Source organism: Panicum virgatum, chromosome 7N, assembly GCF_016808335.1.
Source record: "Panicum virgatum strain AP13 chromosome 7N, P.virgatum_v5, whole genome shotgun sequence".
In the NCBI taxonomy this organism is placed as follows: domain Eukaryota; kingdom Viridiplantae; phylum Streptophyta; class Magnoliopsida; order Poales; family Poaceae; genus Panicum; species Panicum virgatum.
Window position 1 is genome coordinate 42,285,865 of NC_053151.1, and position 20,411 is coordinate 42,306,275.

The window sequence follows — 20,411 nt, forward strand, 5'->3', positions numbered from 1 at the left end:
CATGAAACAATTGAACCTAAGAACCAAAAGGTTTGCAGAAATATGGAGATCTGAGTCGCTGAGGTAGGTCTCATAGAAGTTGCAATGAATCACAGTTCATGAGAAACTTTGTGCAGGCCTCTAATCAGGACATGCACATAGAAATGTAGACCATTAGAGCAGCTGTTTCTTCCCCTATTCACCCAATGAAATAAGCAACCTGATATGAAATGTTTTAAGATCTAAGAAACTGGATATGTGTCGAAAGCTAATTTACAAATATATGATGATGCCAAACATTCCAAGCAACAAAGGTAGATGAAGAAACATTTGGATCTCTCCTCTCAATATTAGCAGGAACGTATACACCAAAGGTCCATGTTTCTGAACAAAGGAGCAAGGACGGTGAGCGATGTCTATGAATATTAAAGAGAAAGTACTACTTGGCTTGATTCATGGAGATGCAGTTTACCTCTAATTCCTAAGAAGGTTGTCAGTCCAACCACAATGGGGGGAGAGCAAGATGATTTAGCCAAGGAAGTGCTTATCGAATCTTAACAGGAGGAAACAACACAAAGGGCACCAATAAAATACATGCATTTGCAACAACACATCCACAATCCAACCATTCGAAAAGAATAGAGAAGAATACAGCTGACGTAATCAACAGATCCACCATATTGATCTCAACTGCAGTGCCTCTCCTGGAACCAAAAACAAAATAAGCCCGAGCGGATATATACCCCAGTGTGTTGCAGGCAAAGAACAGAGACTTGTCAGTAAGATGTCAAACATAGTTTGGGCAGGTATAGGTGGATGAATTTTACTGATCATAGAGAAAGCATCCTACCAATTATAGGAAGAATATTTTAGTGGTCGTAGAAAAAGCAGGTGTTCCATATCTGGATATAGAGACCTGAAGAATTGGGTAAAGCAGTGGCAATGTAACAGCTGGGGCAAGAAGCAGAATTTTTTTTTTATGCATGTGTTGCTCCATTTTTTGCATTTGTAGGGAACTATCATTAGCAGGCTGGGCTGCCGCTGTCCACACATCTGATCTATGTGGTACCTTTTTAAAGGTGCATTGTTATAGTAATACAGAATGTAAATGCAATCATACGAAATCTCTTGGGTACTGCTGTCCTTTTGAAGCAAACCAATAAACTAAACATATGACATACCATTATGGCTTATGAAGCACAGGGACTTATAGCAATAACATACCATGTAACTATATGGTGAAGGAAGGTGATAAAAGGGTAGTGCAAATTATGATTTGTAAAAAGAAAAATAAAGAAGTGCTTTTACTGAATGATGGAGTGAAAATGGGTGTGCTGTACCTGGTACTATGTGGTGTTCAGGCATAATGTTTTGCTCCAAGGTTGATAGTCTGCTACATGGAGTGCCACCCAATTGTGGCAATGATCTCAACATGGGCTTCAGTTTTCAATTCTCTTCTGGTCCTATGCTGCCTGCATTGATTAAAATGTCAATGTCGTTACTGAAGCTACATGTCGTTACTGAAGCTACATGTCGTTACTGAAGCTACATATTTATTTCCTCATAGTGCCTTTTTTTTTTAGGACATTGGAACTGAAATGTGTTATATGCCATAACAACCTAACATTATTTGCTCCAAATAAATTGAGGGGAGATAATCCCATTTGACTGATACTTTGATTCATGGCACATCATCTGCCTGGTTGTCTTCCTATCGAATGATTTTATTTAAATACCAAGAATTTGTTTGTACTTCTGCTAATATATTTCAAATAGGGGAATGTCTCTTGCAAAAATAAATAGAGGGGAGATGATCCCATTTGACTGATATTTTGATTCATGGCACTTCAATTGCTTGATTGTCTTCATATCGAATGATTTTATTTAAATATCAAGAATTTGTTTGTACTTCTGCTAATATATTTCAGATAGGGGAATGCCTCTTTGAATGGATACTCACCTCTCTGTTTTTTTCTGTGCTACCTGACCTGCGAAGTGCAGTTCGTGGGTGATTGGAACACAGATTCTGCCAAAAAAAACACCATGAAAGTGATAGTACTCCATGTCTTATGGAATGGAAGGCAAAGAAGATGTGGACAGCAATCAAGAAAGGAGAGAAGACTGTTGAAGCCTTAACTCTATTTAGCCGTGTGCTGAAAAATATTAGTCCTGATCAAAGAATCCATGGTGGAGATGGAACTGCTAGACCTCCCTCGGCACCGCTAAGCCTAGCTTGCTGCAAAACAAAAGGCCAAATTAGTTCATGGAATACACTGGATAACTTACACGATGCACGGGAAAATATATGAAGATTTGAAGGCCACAGAACAGGAAGCGAAGAGGGAACAGCACCTGGGGCCTTACGGTTCGTAGGGGGATTGAAAACGCAAAGCACGGGGGTTGGCGGAGGTGAAGAGGAAGACCAACGGCGAAAACGGCAGCCACGGAGGCGGGGGATGCGACCGGCGTGTAGAGGGGAGGTAGCACATGCTGCCGCAGCGGCCACTCACCTGCACGAAGGCGAACGCGGAGGGATGGAGGACCTGGGGGAGCAGCTATGGAATAGAGGAGGAGAAGAAGCGGGTGAGGTCTCACCAGATCCGGTCGCTGAGGTGACGCGCCTTGGCAAAGGCCACCTGCCGAGCGGAGCAGTAGCCGGGGAAGAGGAAGACACGACCAGGCTGGGCCGGTCGTTGAGGCCGGCGCGCAGGGGGGCGCCCGTGCTACGGCCACTGGCTTGGCCCGTGCCGGAGCGGTGGCGCCGTCGGGTGGCCTGGCGGCGCCCTTGCAAGGGCTCCCGCAGGGCCCACGGGGCTGCTCGTGCTAGCGCGGCCGCACCGCCGGGGCGGCCGGCATCGGCCGTACTGGGGCGGTGGTGCCGCCGTGGTACCCGGTGCCGCCCGTGCTGGGGTGGCCATGGTGCCCGGGACCGCGCATCGCTGGTGCAGGGCGACGCGAAGGGGGCGGTGGGTTTGGGCGGAGCCCCCGCTGGGGGTAGGGGAAAGAAAGGAAGGCGGAGGGATCGGCCGGAGTCGTGCACAGACGGGGAGAGGAAAGAAGCTGGGAAGATATTTCAGTGTACGACTGAGGAGTAGAAGCAGAGGAAGGCAAAAAAAAAAAGCCCGCAAGATGCCGTCGCGACGGATTCGGAGCGAGAAGTCGCTGCTGACGGAATCCGTTGGAAGCGATATGAGACATCGGATGGCAGATCGGACGGACGATATTAAAGGATGACGTGGCCGGCTGAGGAGCAAGAAGTGGTATACAGAAATAGAGAATATGGTAGATCAGTTCAGCGAGACACGTGCAGCGCGAAGAAAGCGAAACACCACTCTCTGCTGGTGCGCCAAGGAGATGGCAATTTTGAACTAGGCGTTCTCAAAAAAAAAAATTGAACTAGGCATTAGCCATTCTGCCAGAAGCGATGAACACCCTGATTTGGACGCAGTTAATACATCGCGAACGCCTTCCATGCCCGTTTCCAGAAGGAACCGATCTTAAAACCTCCCCGCCACGGGAAGCAAACGCATCAGAGTCGAGAGTTGCGTGCGTCCTCCAGATTCGCTTGCCTCCTCCCTGCTCCAAGTCCAAAGCACAAACCCAAACCCACGACGGCCGCACGGGTCCCTTGCCTCCGCCGCGCCGCGTCGCCGCTTCCGGAGCCCCCTGCCTGCGCGCCAGTCCCCGCCGCCCCCGCGCTGCGTGGCGGCGTTCGAATGGAGACGGGAGGCGGGCCCGCGCTCCAGCCCCTCCTCTGCCTCGCCTGGGTCGCCGCCATCCTCCCCATCGCCGCCGCCGCGCTGCCGATCCCCGCGGCCGCCGGCGGGCGCCTCCTCCACCAGCTGCTCTGCGCCTTCTCCTCCCGCGGCAAGACCGCCAGGGCATCCTCCTCGTCCTCGTCCTCCAAGGCGGTAAGATTGCTGGCGGTTCACGTTTCGCCTCGTGTTCACTTTGATTCCCTCATCGTTGTAGAGTAGTTTAGAAACATAGGCAGAAGCGTGGATGGTTAGTCGTGGATTAATTTGAACTCTAGAAGCTATTTTGCGCTATTTTGCTGTGTCGACAAATAAGGTATTCTCAACTTCGAATAACTTTGTTACGGGGTATCCAGGGAATGGGAATTTTCGAAGCAGTCAGAAATCACGGCCTCACGGGAGCTCATGCACGTTTGGTTAGAGGTGGTCCCTTTGACCTGTAAATTAGCATGCCCCTACTTGTACAGAGCAGCTTTGTTGCCGGCTAGCACACCAAATCTGGTACTACAACTTCGAGGTGATGTAGATTGCTTTGATTATATTTGGTGGTATTGGCTTGTAAAATTACTGAGCTCCTACTGCCAGAACGTCACTGATATAGGATAGTACTGTAAAACTGGTAAAATTCTGACCCAATGTAGTTTGGTTTTGAGAAGTTTCTGTATTCGACAATATATGATCTGTTAATTAGCGATAGCACTTAAGACTGGGGCTCCGAAAGCATGGTTATTAGCATCTGTTACCTAGCAATGCGACTTTATGTCAATTTTGAGGTATAGTTACGATAGTTCAACTATATTCAAACCACATGACGAATGAGTTCTATGACAAAAAGTTCATACAGCATTTTATCAAAAGCGAAATCTTGACATCAATTTTTCTTGAGCAGTTTATTTTGAAGATCAAATTTTTGCTACTCAGAAACTCAAACATGTAATTCTTCTCCAAAAGTGCAGAGGTTCACCGTTCCGCAAAAATTCTTCTTGCACTTTTACGTGGTGGGTGTGGTTGTGACAACAACCTTGCTACTTGCAATATGGTTCTATGCATACATGAAAATGACACCATTGGTGCCGGAGCCATCAAGTTACTCCACAATTGCTAGCCATCTTGTTGGAAGTTCCGATTCATTCTCTTTGTCAAGTTTCTGGTCATCACGCCCCAGGGAACACAAGTATCGTGTCTGGCGCACTGTTTTTGTACTTATATTGATGGAAATTCAGGTTCTGAGACGCCTGTATGAGACTGAACATGTGTTCCACTACAGCCCTTCGGCTCGGATGCACATCATGGGATATCTGACAGGTCTTTTGTAAGTTTCATCATGCCTTTTTGTTTGATTTTCTCCATTTTCTTGATTTAGATCACGTAAATCTTGCTAAGGCATGCCAACTTGACTAAATGTTATCTTCATTATTTTCCTTTCATGCTTTGTCATTAATTCACATGCCTGTGCTAAAATATCTTGTTATGAAAGCTGTTCTTTACATCGCGGAAGCTTGTGCACATGTTATCCAGAAAACACACAAGTAAACAGGATCGGATGAATCAGCAGTACAATGCTTAGCAGATGAATTAGCCTTGACCCGACATAACCAAATGGCAAATAAGATAACCTAATGCATTGCTGCTAATCGCAATTCATAGGGGTCAAGATCTATTGTTGGCTTTCTTTTGAGTAATACTTGATGTTATCGACCTTGTTGTAATGGTGATATTGCCTAGAGGATTACATAAACTGTGGCAAAGTTAGATAAGGATTTCTTTGATCATCCTCATCGCACTGGCCTTTCCTTTTTATTGCATTGGCCTTTTGAAATGACAAACTGCTTTTTTTTTTCCTGCCAGCTATTATGTGGCTGCTCCTTTATCACTTGCTAGTTCTTCTCTTCTTGAAGCGATACAGTATCTTCGATATCAAATAGCTGAGTTTATAGTAAGGGGTCGAGCAAGGATGCCAGATCTAGTAATTGACCCGTCACATCTCTTGAAGCCTCTTCTGAACTTGGGGTGGTGCCAGTGGATTGGTGCTCTTATTTTCATCTGGGGCTCGCTCCATCAGATCCGCTGCCATGCAATTCTTGTACGTATTCACTTGTCACATGTAGCCTAAATATACTGTTTTTTTTTTGCACATATGAACAGTATAAGCAGTGAATGTGTAGAAAATATGCCAATGTTGAAATTGCAAAGAATAATTGTTTAGTGTAAAGATGAAGGTTATTAGATATTAATAACAATATGCACACTTCTGTGAGACAATTTAGCAAAGTTATTTATGCTTAGGATTTCATTGCTTCTGTTTTTTTTACAGGGATCATTGCGTGAACACAAAGATTCTGATGAATATGTAATTCCATGCGGTGACTGGTTTAGTCGGGTGTCTTGCCCTCATTACCTTGCTGAACTAGTGAGTTCCTATTCCCTTCATCAATATTCAGAATGTTGTGCATAGTGATGAATATGGAAATCCCATCAAAGTCGTAAAACAATGATGGCAAGTGAGAGTAGGCTAAGCAATAAAATAAATTTTCTATTTTCTGAACTTACAGAGTCTGGGAGCCTGGGATGGGTTCCCTATTGGTGGATGAGGGGTTATCAAATGGGGGAATTTCCTGCTGGTTATGTTAGATTTGTTTTAGGTTTACTCTGCAGCTCTATTTGATGTAATGAGACTTCTAATCAAACATGCACGCTCCTCGCCAGCGTAGATTCTGCTGCAGTAAAGATTCTCTTTAGGGGTGCCATAAAAGGGAATGCACACATTCTGTATACGACTTAAAGCTGATAAAAATTTAGTATTATCTTAAGAACACAATTTATTTCACCATTTTCAAATATCTAAATGATGTTGGTGTGGAACGTTTTGCTGTTCTTGCTTCTATCCAAATACTGCACTGAGGTATGGGGTTGAAATCAGTACTTCCTCCATCCACAAAGAAATATTGTCGGTACCTCTGGACTAGGGTACCCCCTCTTGCTGTGTCAAGACTCGCGTAGTTGTCCGTAACTACGCCCTAAAGAGCTGAACAGCCGGACCCCTGGGGTCCGACTCCATCTCACCGGACCAACGGTCCCGGACCCGCTTCCCGCTCGGGGACGGATCCGGTGCCACCATGTGTCCCGGAGAACGGAGCGCTCAGCCAAAACAGCCGGGGGCTCCGGACCTCCCACAGGGTCCCGGACCCCCATATACTATCCGCCTACGCGGTAGACCCAACAGTCTACGCCGCAACCTACACTGCCTCAACGGGCGCCTCGCCGACGAGACAGGTGAATCCACTCCTCGGTCAGAGAGTCCAAAGGGCGATGAAGCGTATCTGGCAAGAGATTCTCAATCACTGTAGACTATTAATGTCTTTTTTATAGTAAACTATACATCCTTGTTGGGCCCACCTGTCGGGGTCCAACGCATGTGTACGCGTCCTCCTTGCGCTATAAAAGGGGGACACCCGCTAGAGAATGACTCAAGTCTCAAAAGGGGCTTAGAGGCAGAGGATAGGCTCATCCACAAATACGAGAGCAATACATCTCCCAGTGGACGTAGGGTATTACGCTCTGGCGGCCCGAACCACTCTAAACCCTTGAGTGTTCTTGTGTTCTTGCCTCAGGAGTAGGTCTGAGGAATCGCTTGCACTTCCCCGAGTAACCACCCTCTGGGATTAGGCGGGTGCTCTACGCCACCCGGCTGTGGCCCTCCTCTTAGAGCCACGACAAATGCAATTATGGGATCTGTGCCGGTCAAACTAGTTCAAGTTTGACCAAATTTATAGTAAATAGTATAAGAACTTATGTCTCCAAATAAAAATGTAATGGTACTTATTTGTATCATGAATGTTATTACTTTTTTATATAACTTTAGTCAAAGTTCATACTGTTTGACTTATCGAAAAGCGAGAATTGCATTTTTTTATGGATGGAGGGAGTATGCTATTAACATTTGGTGTTATTTTGGTATATAGGTAATTTATTTGGGCATGCTGATAGCTAGTGGTGGATCAGACATTTCGGTGTGGTTCCTGTACCTTTTTGTGGTAGGCTTCTCTGTGACATTTTTCACTTTTGGTCGTCAGAATCGAAGAAACTTCTGAATATGGTTTCTTTCAGTATCTTTCATTACAGCAACCTTTTTTTGAAATAATCATTACAACAACCTGAAATGACACTCTTTTTTTGTGCAGATAACAAACTTGTCTTTTGCAGCGGTACAAACTCATAAATGGTATCTTCAGAAATTTGAAGATTACCCTCGCTCTCGCTATGCAATCATTCCATTTGTATGCTAGATGTCTCTAGGAAATGCCAAAAACATGTTCTGTTTGTTTTCATCAGCTTGGACAAGTCCGACGTGCAACACATATTCATGTAAATGTGACAGTGTAGAAATTGAAGTACTGTATTGTTTAACTTAAGTAGTTTCAATCACTCTGATTGTACTTATAATGATATTTGTGTTTGTAGATTAAAATACACAGATATTTGATGTGCATATGGTTAACATTTTTTAGCATTGCAAATAAAGTTCTTCCAGAATAAAGGACTTCTCAAGTTGTGAATGTCTAGCTGAGACAGACAAATGATATTATTGTTCATCATCATCGCTCTAAATACTTTGCTAAATCCTTGGCCTTCCATGTCCATCGATGAGACTTGTTTGTATCTTAGGTAAGTTCTGTATGGTGCTCGAATCTCTACTAGGAGGGCCTTCCGTATATTGTTCAGTGTGACGCTTGACAGGAATAGAGATGGATATTGATTCAAGATAAACTGGAATGGCATTTGGCCGAAAGGATAATCATCTACCTAACTAGTAATTTTTAATGATCATGGGCGGGTACTTTAGTGGGGTCAATCGATGTCCGGGGAGCCTTGTTGCTTGTGAACACCCGAGTGTTAAAACTGGGCTTAACTAATTAATTAGTGACCTGAGTTAATCCGTCGCAAATCAAGTCGAAATTCTGCTCAAACTCACTTTCATTTCCTGGAGTCGGGATGAACCCGGATACTCCGGGGTTAAATCCGGAAACTCCGGATTTACCCGAATACTCTAGATTTTCTTCCGAATTGTCCGGACTTGCAATCCTATAACACGTGCTAGGGTCCTTTTTCTGTTTCCAAACGTAAAAACACCAACCACAAGTTCTTTTTCTCTCCCTCAAGAGCTCTCCCTTTCCCCTTAGCCCTAACTCCAAATCCTTCCCTCCAAATCCATTCCTAAGGCCAAAGAAGCTCAAATCTGCGCGGGGATCATCTTCTCCAGGTATTCCACCATGGGGTGGCTTCGTTTTTGAGTTTTTCTTACAAGGAGAGCTTGCTCAAGGTACTAAGAGCTAGGGCAAAAAGGGATTGATCAATCTAGGGTGTTTAAAGCGATTTCTTTTGGGTCAATCATCTCCTTATGAACCATTCTATTAGGGCCTGAAAGGGTTTCAAATTTTGTGGGTTGGTTTTGCCAAAAATCAAGAGTTCAGTTTTTGGAGGCGAAAATGGTAGGAAACCCGGAGACTCCGGGTATAAGCCCGGATACTCCGGATTTGGAACACTCCGGGGAAAACTCCGGGTATAGGCCCGGAAACTTCGGACTTGGGAGTCCGGATACTCCGGGTATTAGTCCGGATACTCCGAATTTATGGGGAATGTTTTGGGCCAGGGAGTGCAATTTTTGTGTAGATTACTAGTAGTTGCATCTAGTCATTGGCTATTTCAAGTTTGCAACCCATTTATGCATTCTCATATCATATGCATACGTGTAGACGCCGCCGCTGAAGGAGCCGTGTACGAGGTGATCGCCGGGCCACAGGAGTAGCGGGGGCAAGTTCAGCAGGAGAATTGTGAGCACCCGACCCAAGGCCCAGCTGAGCCCAGTGTCGAGTAGCAGCTCGAAGACAAGCCCCGGTGCACATCCTATTATTTGAAATTATGATACCTATATATGTATTTATTACTTGTGCATTACGTTTCAAGAGTTGATTGGAACCCTAGTTGCATGATCCCTAGGTTTCCCTGAGTTATACCAGCATGTATAGGACGATAGAAATGCTATGCTTAATAGTTCTCGATAGAAGTCGAGTGCCTTCTTGCACTCGCGAGATATAGGATATTTAGAAGTCGAGTAATTACCGGTTACTCGCGAGATATATGTTATATACTTATCTACAGTACCTGAGTTGTTGAAATTGATATGGAAATATGAGACCGGGCGGGGAATGATGATGATGTATAGGTATGGCAGCAAGACAGGGTTCCTGGGTGTCATAGCCCCGTCCGAGTCGATTGAGGACCGTACCGTTGTTGGCCCTGCTGTTCATGTTTGAATTGTACTAACCGCATGCCGGTAGTAGGAGGTAGTCGAAACCGGTAAGCCGAGTACTGCCTTGTTTCGAAAGTACAGAACTTCTACCCACCCCTTAGGGCGAGTCGAGTGGCCGCGGAGAATTGGGATGCATGAGTTTACTTTTGGTGGTCTCTCGTAGGGCTCGGCTGACTATATGCAGGTGGGGCAGTTCTGTAGTTCGAGGCGGGGAGGGGAAAGGTTGGTGCGTGGGGTCCGTCGGGGCTTTTGTGTGCCGTGTTGGTTAGGTCCACCTTGCAAGGTTAAATCGGATCGATTCGCCGTCAGTCGCTCTCGGACATGAACACCTTAATCTTCGAGTCACATCGTAGTAAGGAAGTGAAACGGAATGATATGATAAATATTGATATTTCTTAATCAATTGTGTTTTCACGTTGGTTGTCATATACATGCAAACCATAGATATTTAGCAAATCTAGTGCTTTAATTTGGAGCTAAAATCTTGAAATCAAGGATCTACTTTTAGGTGCTTTTTCTGCAAAACAAACTACCAGCCAGAAAGCCTTGCATGTCTAGATATGTGGGCTAAGTATACCTATTAGACGGGTAAGTCTTGCTGAGTATTAGTATACTCAGGGTTTTGTTGGAAAAAAATGATTTCAGGACCCGCACACGTAGACTTCTGTCCGTGTTGCGCCAAGTTCGTTCGACTGGACGCGGATGGGTGGAACGTTGAGGACCCAGGCGCGTAGCTTTTGAGTGTTTGGAATTGCACACTCGTGGGCTGAGTGTGTAATTCATTTTCGTTCTTATATATTGTAGTGGCAGATTCCATGTTTATCAAACTTTATATAAAAGGCAGATACACTTGTATAATATTATGTATTTCGAACTCGGTTTGTAAACTAAATGTTTCAGCGCTTTTGATGTTTGTATTTTTAAGTATTGTGTTGTGCTCGTACCATCTGCGCTCACCTTCATATGAGACTACCGGTGTTGTTTCGATCGGGCCGTGAGTTGAGAAAGGATCGCCAAATTAAGCAATTAAGCTAATGCGCCTGATGTGTTCAAATGACGGCCATTACGCTTAATTTAGAGTTTTAATTTGGCGGTTCCGTCACATTGATAATCTATTATCTTATTAGTTGACCAACAAACGGAGCCTCCACGTTCGCTCTCAAGGTCTAGAAATTTCCATGTTAATCGGAGAAAAAAAAACAAAAAATTACCCACCACTGCCATTACGATAAAAACTTGTCTAAAATACCCCTATGTCTAATTAAAAATACCCACCATTACCATTATTTAATAATTAAAATAAGAATACCCACCGTAGCTTGGAGATTCTGTATTGATTTCATGAGTCACCTAGCTAGGAGACAACATTGTATCATCACGTGTTCATATATATAGAAGTTATATTTACTTATTTTAAATATATAGGTGACATCAGCAGCCGGCGAGGTTTTGTCCCCAGTCACGAGGAACTAGGCAGGGCATCCATTGCCGCCGCGGCGACCGCCGTCCGAACCACCGTTGTTTGATCCACCGTGATTCCTCGAAGCTGTTTAAACCACGCAGCCTCTCAGGTGCTTGATTCTGGTATCTTGAAGTCATAGATTGATTTCTCTTCGGCGCCGGCGCCTTGCAATCATTGGTTGATTGATCTCCCCAGCATCTTCCCGTCTTCACAACGATTCATCGGCTTCTTGATATTGCACATTAATTAATCTAGAGATGTATCTAGATAAGAAGGTGCGGGGCGCAGTCACTAGACGTGCAGCAAGCAAGAATCTTTAACTAAGAGGTATGCAATATATTATATATCAAGTGAAATGTTATATTACAATTGAATTATTTTCTATTTATATAATACAATATAATTAGTGCCCAATATTTTATAGGTACTCGCACGAAGAAGAATCTTTAACTAAGATGTACAAGGGCCACCATAGGAGCAAATGTTTTACTATAGAAAGACATTACAGAAAATTACTAAAGTAAGACATGATAATCCAATATAAAATGAGGTATGACATTTATATATTTTGAGATTACCATAATTAATTTTTATACTACAAACTGTTACAACTTTTTATTCCTAATCCCATGGTTTTGATCTGTAGGATTTTATTTTTGCATCAAGAGTTAAGATTGATCAGCAACAAGAAAATAGTATGTGGTGGTACATGTCATGTAACTATTGCAATAAAATGCGTACTAAGGTAGACGCCAACTACTATTGCAACAATTGTGATAAATATCCTAAAGGTACAACATCTAGGTAAGCATGGATTGTCATTGTTTAACAACAATATTTTAATTCTATATATACTTTTAAAATTGATGTAACAATTTTCATACACCACACAACAAGTAGTACGTGCACTATATTTGACGATGAAGCGCAGAGGCTGCTCAAGATAAATGTCATTGCTTTGTTAGAACCACTCAATGGGAAAACATAAGAAATTCGCAAAAACATACAGAAAATTTATGGAGAATCATTTATCTTTCAATTCAAGGTGAACAACCAAAAGTTGACTAAAGGAAAGCCAAGTTATTTAGTAAAAAGAATTTTTGTTCCTGATGACAAACTTGAAGCAAAAACTTGAATGATATAGCTGAGAAGGTAACAAGTTTTTTTCCTTTCTTTAATCTTTCAATTGTATTATTTATATCATAAGTTATTGTGACATCCTATCGCACATATAAATTGAAATATTATTCCTTAATTTACTATTCGGGGTTAAATCTAGCAGGAATTATGGATGATGATGTAGACAAATATGTCAAACAAAAATTTCCAAAAGGACATACCTCAACTTGAAGGCTCAAATGATGACAGTCATGCCAAGCAAAAAGCTTTTGTGGGGTGGAATATCTTGGGCATGAAGGAAAAGAGAAAACACAAGGAAACATGACATGAAAAGAATTGAAGGAAAGATACTCATGGAAAAAAGAAAAAGAAAAAATCTGCGAAAAGCCTGAAAATATCTACATATAAGGTATGTTAATGAATTGCAATATGTTTGCTTTTTTAGTTTTCAATGAACTTAAGCAACTTCTCAATCTTTTATAGCAAGCAGATAACACTAATCCAAAAAAAAGTAAGGGATGAAGATGATGACCTTGGTACATTCAAAAGCTCAAAAAATGTTGCAAAGAAATTTATCCGATGAAAAAGGAAAAGAAAAGAAAAACTTTGATGGAGAATGTATTTTAACAAATATAACTTTCATCTTGCATTTTGGATTCGTACCTCTACAGTACTTAGAATTTTGCTACTATATGACAGCCGAAGACAAAAATTGTGTAACCTTATATTTGAAAAGAACTAGCAGCTAGCAAAACTAATAAATACAAAAAAAATACTTACAAATGCAAAATTAGAGATGGTAAGATCTAGCCGCACAAATGCACGGGTAACACAACTTCATTTTGGTTGATAAAAAAAATTGCTACTATATGACAGCCAATGACAAAAAATTGTAACCTTATATATAAAAAAAGTAGCAGCACAAGTAACAAATAGAAAAAATAAAAAAATTACAAATGTAACACTAGAGATGGTAACATCTAGCCGCGCAAATGCGCGGGTGGCCTTCCTAGTATTTTTATGTAAAGAATCACCACAATTTGCTGCTGATATTATTTAAGAGTTGGCAATGAATGATTAATCAGACTGTGAGAGATATCAGGCTTCATAGAAGCCATTAGATTGAAAATAACTGTAGAAACTAGCACTAGTCATTGCCTCATTGGACAGTTATGTTGGCAAACGCAGTTAAAATCGTAGGCTGATTTCTATTAAAAAGATCGTAGGCTGATCCTATGATCACAATCGTGCTTTGTTCATGAAGAAATCCTTTCTGCACCTTGCTTTAGCCACAGCCACCTCTGGGAAGAGAGACCTGAGGCTATGGGCACAACTCTGGAGAAACTTTAATTTCTGAAGATTCTCGAGTGCGATGAGTCCTATGATGTCACCAAGCTACTTAGCCCTTCTATTCCCCGTTTGAACTTCTATATAAGTACACTCATGAACCACAGTAATCAAGTCAGTATCCTCTACAAAGTACTGGATGATGACAAAAGCATTAAGCAAAGGCTATGCCTTTGGCACCGGCAAAAGAAGCCATTCTCTGATGAAAGTGAAGCAGTGAGCAAACTGCCACCAACCTACAGCACTCATGCTTCTCACCTGGGCCGGAATCTATGGCAGTTTGGTCAGAAAGCACATCCAGGGATCCGCGAGAGGGGACAAGCTCCTTGTCTTTGCCCGGCTAATCCTCCCAGTCGGGACGTGTGTTCGCCCACATCGCCTGAATTGAGTCTCTTTTAGGTCTTGTTTAGTGCAGTCCTTGGCATAATTCTGGTTCTTTTTCTGCCCGGGTCCGGGGACGCCCTGAAACTGGACGGCATCATGGCGTGTGCCGCTAGGCCACTAGCCCGGTGGCTCGATCCACCCGGCGAGCAGACACCATGAGAGCTCCCCTTTCGCTTCAGGTGGTGGGGGCGGGGCATCATCCATTGAACTCGGAAGAAACCCCACTCGGCGCCGTTTTATCGGCGAGCTGCTAGCGCCTGTTCGTTTGCGTAGGGCACTGCGCATTTTGTTTTATAGGAGCTTTGTGAGTTTGTCGAGTGACGTTGCTGGGAGTTGGCGCCTGAAATTCATGGATGGAACTGGAAGGGAATTGTATGAGGACGTGGGGAGATGGCGAAATGTGGCCGCGGACAGACACCTGAATTTCATGAGCAGAGGCATAAAGGAATCAGATGATTCAGCAGGGTTTAGTTCGGCCGAATTCAGCGGGATGTGCCGCCCGGGTCTCCATCACAAACCCATTTACTATAGATAGTGCCTTGGAAGGCGGGAAGAAGAAACGAATGTTGAGCACTCCGATGCCTATGGACGAAACTGTCCGTACGCAGTTCAGTCCCGATTACAGTAGATTTTTGGGTTCTGCCCGTGCAGACAAACCCAGAAACCTATACCAAATCCCTTTTGTTCTTCACTGAAAATGAAAGTGTTAGCATTTGTCTCGGAGAAGTTCTTGATGGGTAAGACAGTTGATAGCTCTGCATTTCATTAAAAAAGAAGAAGTTGATAGCTCTGCATGTGCGAATAGGCCAAGTCATGGCCGGCCGTGTGCCACCACGGTCCACGGGCGGGCGCTAGTCCTCATCCTCAGCGTGTCGCCGGCCAAATGACGACCCAAATGCCACCAAAACATCTTCTTTTCAGGAAAGCGACCATGACTTTCTTTGGGCTCGTCCTCCCTGCTCCGTCGCGCTCTCGTCGTCTTGTTTTCCCGCTCGTCTGCGTTTCGTCTGGGAAATTTGGAAGCTAGCCGGCGCTTCAGAAATGAATGGGCACGCGAGGCATCCACCTGGAGGGTGTGAGACCGATCCGGCCCGGAGGTTCCGACGGCGTGAGCTCTGTTATGCTTGCGTGCGTGCAAACACGCGTGTCCGTCCACAAGCTCACATTTATTGTTTGTTCTCCGGAAAGGATTAGTATAGCAGCACGTCCTTGTCACTTAAAAATTGTGCACATCGCAATTGCATATCACTGTCGTGAACTAGTTCGTCAATCATGATGAGTCCGATCATGACCTCATCATCATTTCTGACCCCGGATTAGCTCCTATCCGAAACCTACAATGTCCTAGAAACTCTGTACGAGTAGCGCTGGTATTCTGCAAAATCCTTAAGTATTGTTCAGTTAACTTCCTCCTCGATAGTTAGGGAATTATTCCCTCAATCCCCTGCTGCTACAGGTGTAAGGAAGAACACCTCCTGCTGCTGGTGATGCCCTGTCCAGCTTGGGCGCACTTGGATCTAGCAGTGATACTGGGCTGGATCCAGCATTCCAGCACCATGTTTTAGTACTACCGCATAGCGCGGTATGGAATGGAACAAGGGCAGGTGGAGAGCAGTAATGTTCCGGGGAGGGCGCGTTGAAGATTGCCAATCTTTCAAGAAGCACAGGCCGCGCCCACTGCTTTGCTGGTGCTGGTGCTCCAGTGACCAGTGTCAGCTGAAACAGTGGCAGTTCGCGCCCCATATGGTCTTTGTTTGGTTTTTTGTCCCCGTTTTATTTTGACCGCTAATTACGATATCAAACAAATTCAGTTTATAAAATCAACTTCAGAGCTTCGCCCTAGTGACCCTGAATAATCTAATGAGATCTTTGACCGCGCAATTAGAGGATAGTTGCTGTAGCATCGCTGTAGCCAATCATCGATTAATTACTGTCATTAGATTCGTCGCGAAAAGTTACACCCATTTCTAAAAAAAATTGTAAATAAACTTCATTTAGTATACTATGAATACGAGATTCTCTAGAATCCTTGCGTAAGCAAACAGGGCCATGGCCGTTTGATGAATTATTGGAGCCCTGCGGCGTGGCAGTACGGACCAGGAAATCGTCTGGTTCCTGCAGGCGTCGTGCCCGTGCCGTGAGTCAGGGTCTCAGGGAGCGTGTGTGGTGCTAGGCTTCTAGCCGAAGCCGCCAAGCCGGCAAGGCGCCGGGCCTGGCAAGTGGTAAGTGGCGATTACTGTTACCTTTTTTACCGAGCAGACCCCAAATTCACCGTTGCGTTTTTTTGACCTCGAGCAGGGAGTTCGTTGCCTCGTGGCCTCGTGGGGTTAAAAAAACAACTTGGCCATCACGTCCGAGGTCGTGAATCACAGCAGTAGTATTCTACTGGTGGGCTGTGTTTAGATACCGAAATTTGGCACCGTTACGAACTGAAAACCATTATAGTACTTTTTGTTTATTTGTTGTGAATATTATACTACTATGGAGTAACTAGACTTAAAAAATTTGTCTCGCAATGTACTTCTAAATTGTGCAATTAGTTATTTTATTTGTCTATATTTCATACTTCATGCATATTTTTTTTACATTTAATGAGGGGAATCTTGGGAACTTTTTGGTTTTTCGTGATGTGACTCACATCTAAACACAGCCGTACCATAACGGGGTCTTGAAACCAACCTGTGTAAGCTGCGTGCTCCGATTAAAATTTACTACTACAGCTCTGAAGCATCGTAAGCAACCTACACAATCTCCTTGCGAAAGATCCGGGCGAAAAGAAGGATAGTTTTGCTCGCACGACGCTCCCCGCCGTCTTACGGTGGCGTGCACATGCGCTGACTAAATGGCCGTTAAGCTTGGCTTCTCACGATCTCATCTCATCTCTCACCGTAATCGGATAGACGACATGGCGCTAGTATTCTACTGCCCCCGTGCTGCACTACTGCATTACTGAAGGCCGAGCTGCACGGCATGGTACCACCAGATTGCGCCATGTGCCTTCGTAACTTTGGAGTCTGAGGCTGTCTACACTCGTCGTCCTCTAAATCCATCCTCTAAAAGCAATATTTTTGTCAGTCATCGATATTCTCTTCTTTACATTCATTTCGCTGCACTCGTTCATCCTCTATATCTCTACTCTATACCAAATACCACCAGATGGGACCCACACGTCAGTTTTTTTCTTTTCTTTACTTCCCCCGGCACTTCTCTCTCTCTCCCAGCCCCCTCCCTCCACCGACGATAGCTCTGCCCCGCCGGCCGGATCGGCGCGCGGCGGGGTGGCCGGGCGGTGTTCCTGCACGCGGCGGATGCCTCCTCACGACGGCGGAGGTGGCCTGCGCGAGCAGCCTCAAGCGCCTCCCTCTCCCATGGTGGCCTCGAGCTCCACCGCCGCCTCGAGCACGCCGGCCTCGAGCTCCCGCGGCGAGGCTTGGATGGAGGTGCCGAGCTACGAGCCATGGCAGCGGTGCGGGCCCTCGTCCTTCCCCCTCTTCTCTCCCCCTACCTGGCCGGCGGCCATGGCGGCTGCATGCACCTCCCTGCCGTGAAGGGAGGTCGCAACGCGCGCCCGGGCGGAGGCCGCGGCGTGCGCACGGAGGCGCGGCGGCGAGCGGCCCGCGGGGCAGAGGAGGCCGGCCGTCGCCCCCACGCGCATCTCCGGCCACGCCGCTCGCCGGCTCGTCCCTCCAGCCCCTCTCCCGGCGGCCGTGGCCGGCCTTCCACCTCCTCTGCGCGCGCGGTGGCCGGCCCGTGTCGTCCCCCTCGCCTGCCCTCGAGCAGGGGCACGGCGCCACGGAGGGCGGGGCGGCGGAGGCTCGCGCGGGGCCATGGCGCGCCTCCCACCCCTCCCTCAATCTGGCACGACGGCGCCGCCCCTGCCTCCCTCCCCGGCTTCCTTCCCCTACGCCAGGCGGGGGCAGCAGGCAGCGGCCGACAGCAGCCTGGTTCGAAGCTCGGAGGTGTGGTGGCGGCGCGGGGGGCAGCATGGCCGTCGGCTCGATTCGGCGGCGAGCGCGGCAGAGCCGCCTGTGGCGGCGCCCAGTGGTGGAGGGAGTTGACGCTGCTGCGCGGGCAGACGGAGGCCATGGTGCGCGGCGGTGCTGCAGCAGCCCGCAGCGGCTCGACGGAGCGTAGCGGCCGCGGCGGGGCAGCCCTCGCGCGGCACGGCTCCCGGCCCGCGCAGCTCCCGGCAGCGGCAGAGCGGGCCTGGCGGTGGCGGGGCGGGCCTGGCGGCGGCGGCGCGCGCCCATCCACCTGGCTCCTCCTTTCTCCCTCCTCTCGGCTCCTCCCTCCACCGCGCGGCGCGACCGGCCACGCCGGTTCCTGCGGCCGGGACCCTCCTCCTCCGGCCACGTCGGTTCCTGCGGCCGCCTCCTGCTCCGATCCCCGGCCGCGAGCGCAGAGGCCATGGCTGCCTTGACCTCCAGCCATGGTGGCGGAGAACCCCCCCCACCCACCGGGCGAGCGCCGCGCCGCGTGTGCGGGCGAGCGCCTCCGCGGGCGGGCGGATGGCTCCGAGGTGCGGCCGCTACTCTGCTCTGCTCTCTTGACCTCGCCTCCGCCTCCTCCCCCTCCCAGGGCCCTCTGCCCCTCCTCCCGCGCCCTCCCTTTGCTGCCCGGTGGCTGCGGCGGCGGCGGGCGCGCAGGGAGCCTCTTCGACCCCGAGCTCCGGCGGCGTCCCGACCCTCCTCTCTCCGTCCGCTTCTCCCCGCCCTCTCTCTCTCTGCCGGAGCTCTCCGACGCCGCAAGCCGAGCAGTTGGGAGGCGCGCGGGCCAACGCCACGATGGCGGGTAGCGGGCGTCCGCTGCTTGCGCCAGATTTGGCGTGCCTGACGGCTTCCGCAACGATAGCGGGAGTCTTTGCGTATGCCGCTGTAGCGCATTTTCCTTCATCGGTCTACTGGAGGAACATTTATAGTTCCCCAGTGCAGACAGCTTATGCGAGAAAATTGTAAAAATGGGACTCGAAACAATGCGCTTCACAAATTTGCCATTATAAACATCATTATCGTAAAAATAGGACTCCAAATATCAACCACTTGATTATACTGCCATTTGGTGTATTTTCTCCCTTTTCTTTTTCTTTTTCATGTATTTGGAGTGTATAATGTCACTTTTACCCTTCACTCGATTAAAACTTTTCTCCTGCTGCCTTGCTGCCTTGACGGGCAGGCTTGGCTGGCTGCCGCCGCCGCCTGGGCGTGCAGGCAGGCCGCCGCCCCGGCCTCGGCAGGCAGTCTAGCTAGCGTTGCAGCTGCCTGGACAGGCAGGCCGCCACCCAGGAGCTCGCTCAGCCCGGGGCTAAGGCCGGCCACGACTGCGGCGCAAGAGGCAGGGGGCGGTGCAGGCTTCTCGGGCTGGGGCTCCTCCATGGCGCCGGCCCTAGCTGGCAGGCGATCGAAGACGACACACAGGAGATAGAGATGCGATCGGGAAAAGAAACGAACTGACGTGTGTTGCAGCAAAAAAAAACTGAGGGGCAAAAGGGATAATACACACCTCAAATACATGAAAAAGAAAAAAGAAAAGAGAGAAAATACACCAAATGGCAGTATAATCAAATGATTGATGTTTGGAGTCTTATTTTTATGATGATGATGTTTGGAATGACAAATTTATGAAGCGCATTGTTTCGAGTCCCATTTTTACAATTTTCTCTATGCGAGTGGTAGAATCGGGGTGGGTCCAGCTGGGAGATTTGGGAGCGTACTGCAACGGCAGTAGCATTGCAGTACAACTACCAGCAAGCAACGGAGCACGCACGCCGTTCCATCTGCTACTCACTACTCCGACGAAAAAAAAAAGGACCCCAGAAAAAAGGAGTAATCTCAAGCATGGGGGCGACTGATTTGACGCGCGCACGGAATGTGAGGAACCCGTACCGTATCGCGCTGCGTAAACTGTAAAGCGTGTGCTGACGCCATCGCGGTCTATGCTCCGTGCTTGCGTAGTCGCGTGCTCCAGATGACCAGGTAGAACACGAAGAGAGAATTGGTTGGTCTCACTTGTTCATCTTCGTGACTGTCCAACGACAACGAGGCATGAATTTGGGGGC

At 46.9% G+C, this 20,411-nt stretch overlaps 1 protein-coding gene and 1 long non-coding RNA gene across 4 annotated transcripts; one reads left to right on the forward strand and one right to left on the reverse strand.

Moving 5' to 3' along the window:
• Positions 1-51: 51 nt before the first annotated feature.
• Positions 52-3,060, reverse strand: LOC120683722. 3 transcript variants are annotated; one of them, XR_005678893.1, is made up of 7 exons: positions 2,575-3,016; positions 2,332-2,489; positions 2,117-2,215; positions 1,940-2,005; positions 1,320-1,451; positions 452-683; positions 52-363 (listed from the first exon to the last, which is right to left on the reverse strand). It is a non-coding gene; the product is annotated as an uncharacterized LOC120683722 (long non-coding RNA). The 3 variants fall into 3 exon arrangements; XR_005678891.1 differs by having other exon boundaries at positions 1,940-2,215; positions 2,575-3,060; XR_005678892.1 differs by having other exon boundaries at positions 1,940-2,215; positions 2,344-2,489; positions 2,575-3,017.
• A 451-nt stretch (positions 3,061-3,511) lies between these two features.
• Positions 3,512-8,271, forward strand: LOC120683720 (polyprenol reductase 1-like). The gene is made up of 6 exons (XM_039965808.1): positions 3,512-3,890; positions 4,691-5,046; positions 5,583-5,817; positions 6,049-6,144; positions 7,697-7,768; positions 7,916-8,271. The coding sequence occupies exons 1-6, from the start codon at positions 3,696-3,698 to the stop codon at positions 8,018-8,020; spliced, it is 1,059 nt and encodes a 352-aa protein (XP_039821742.1). The 5' UTR covers positions 3,512-3,695; the 3' UTR covers positions 8,021-8,271.
• Positions 8,272-20,411: the final 12,140 nt, after the last annotated feature.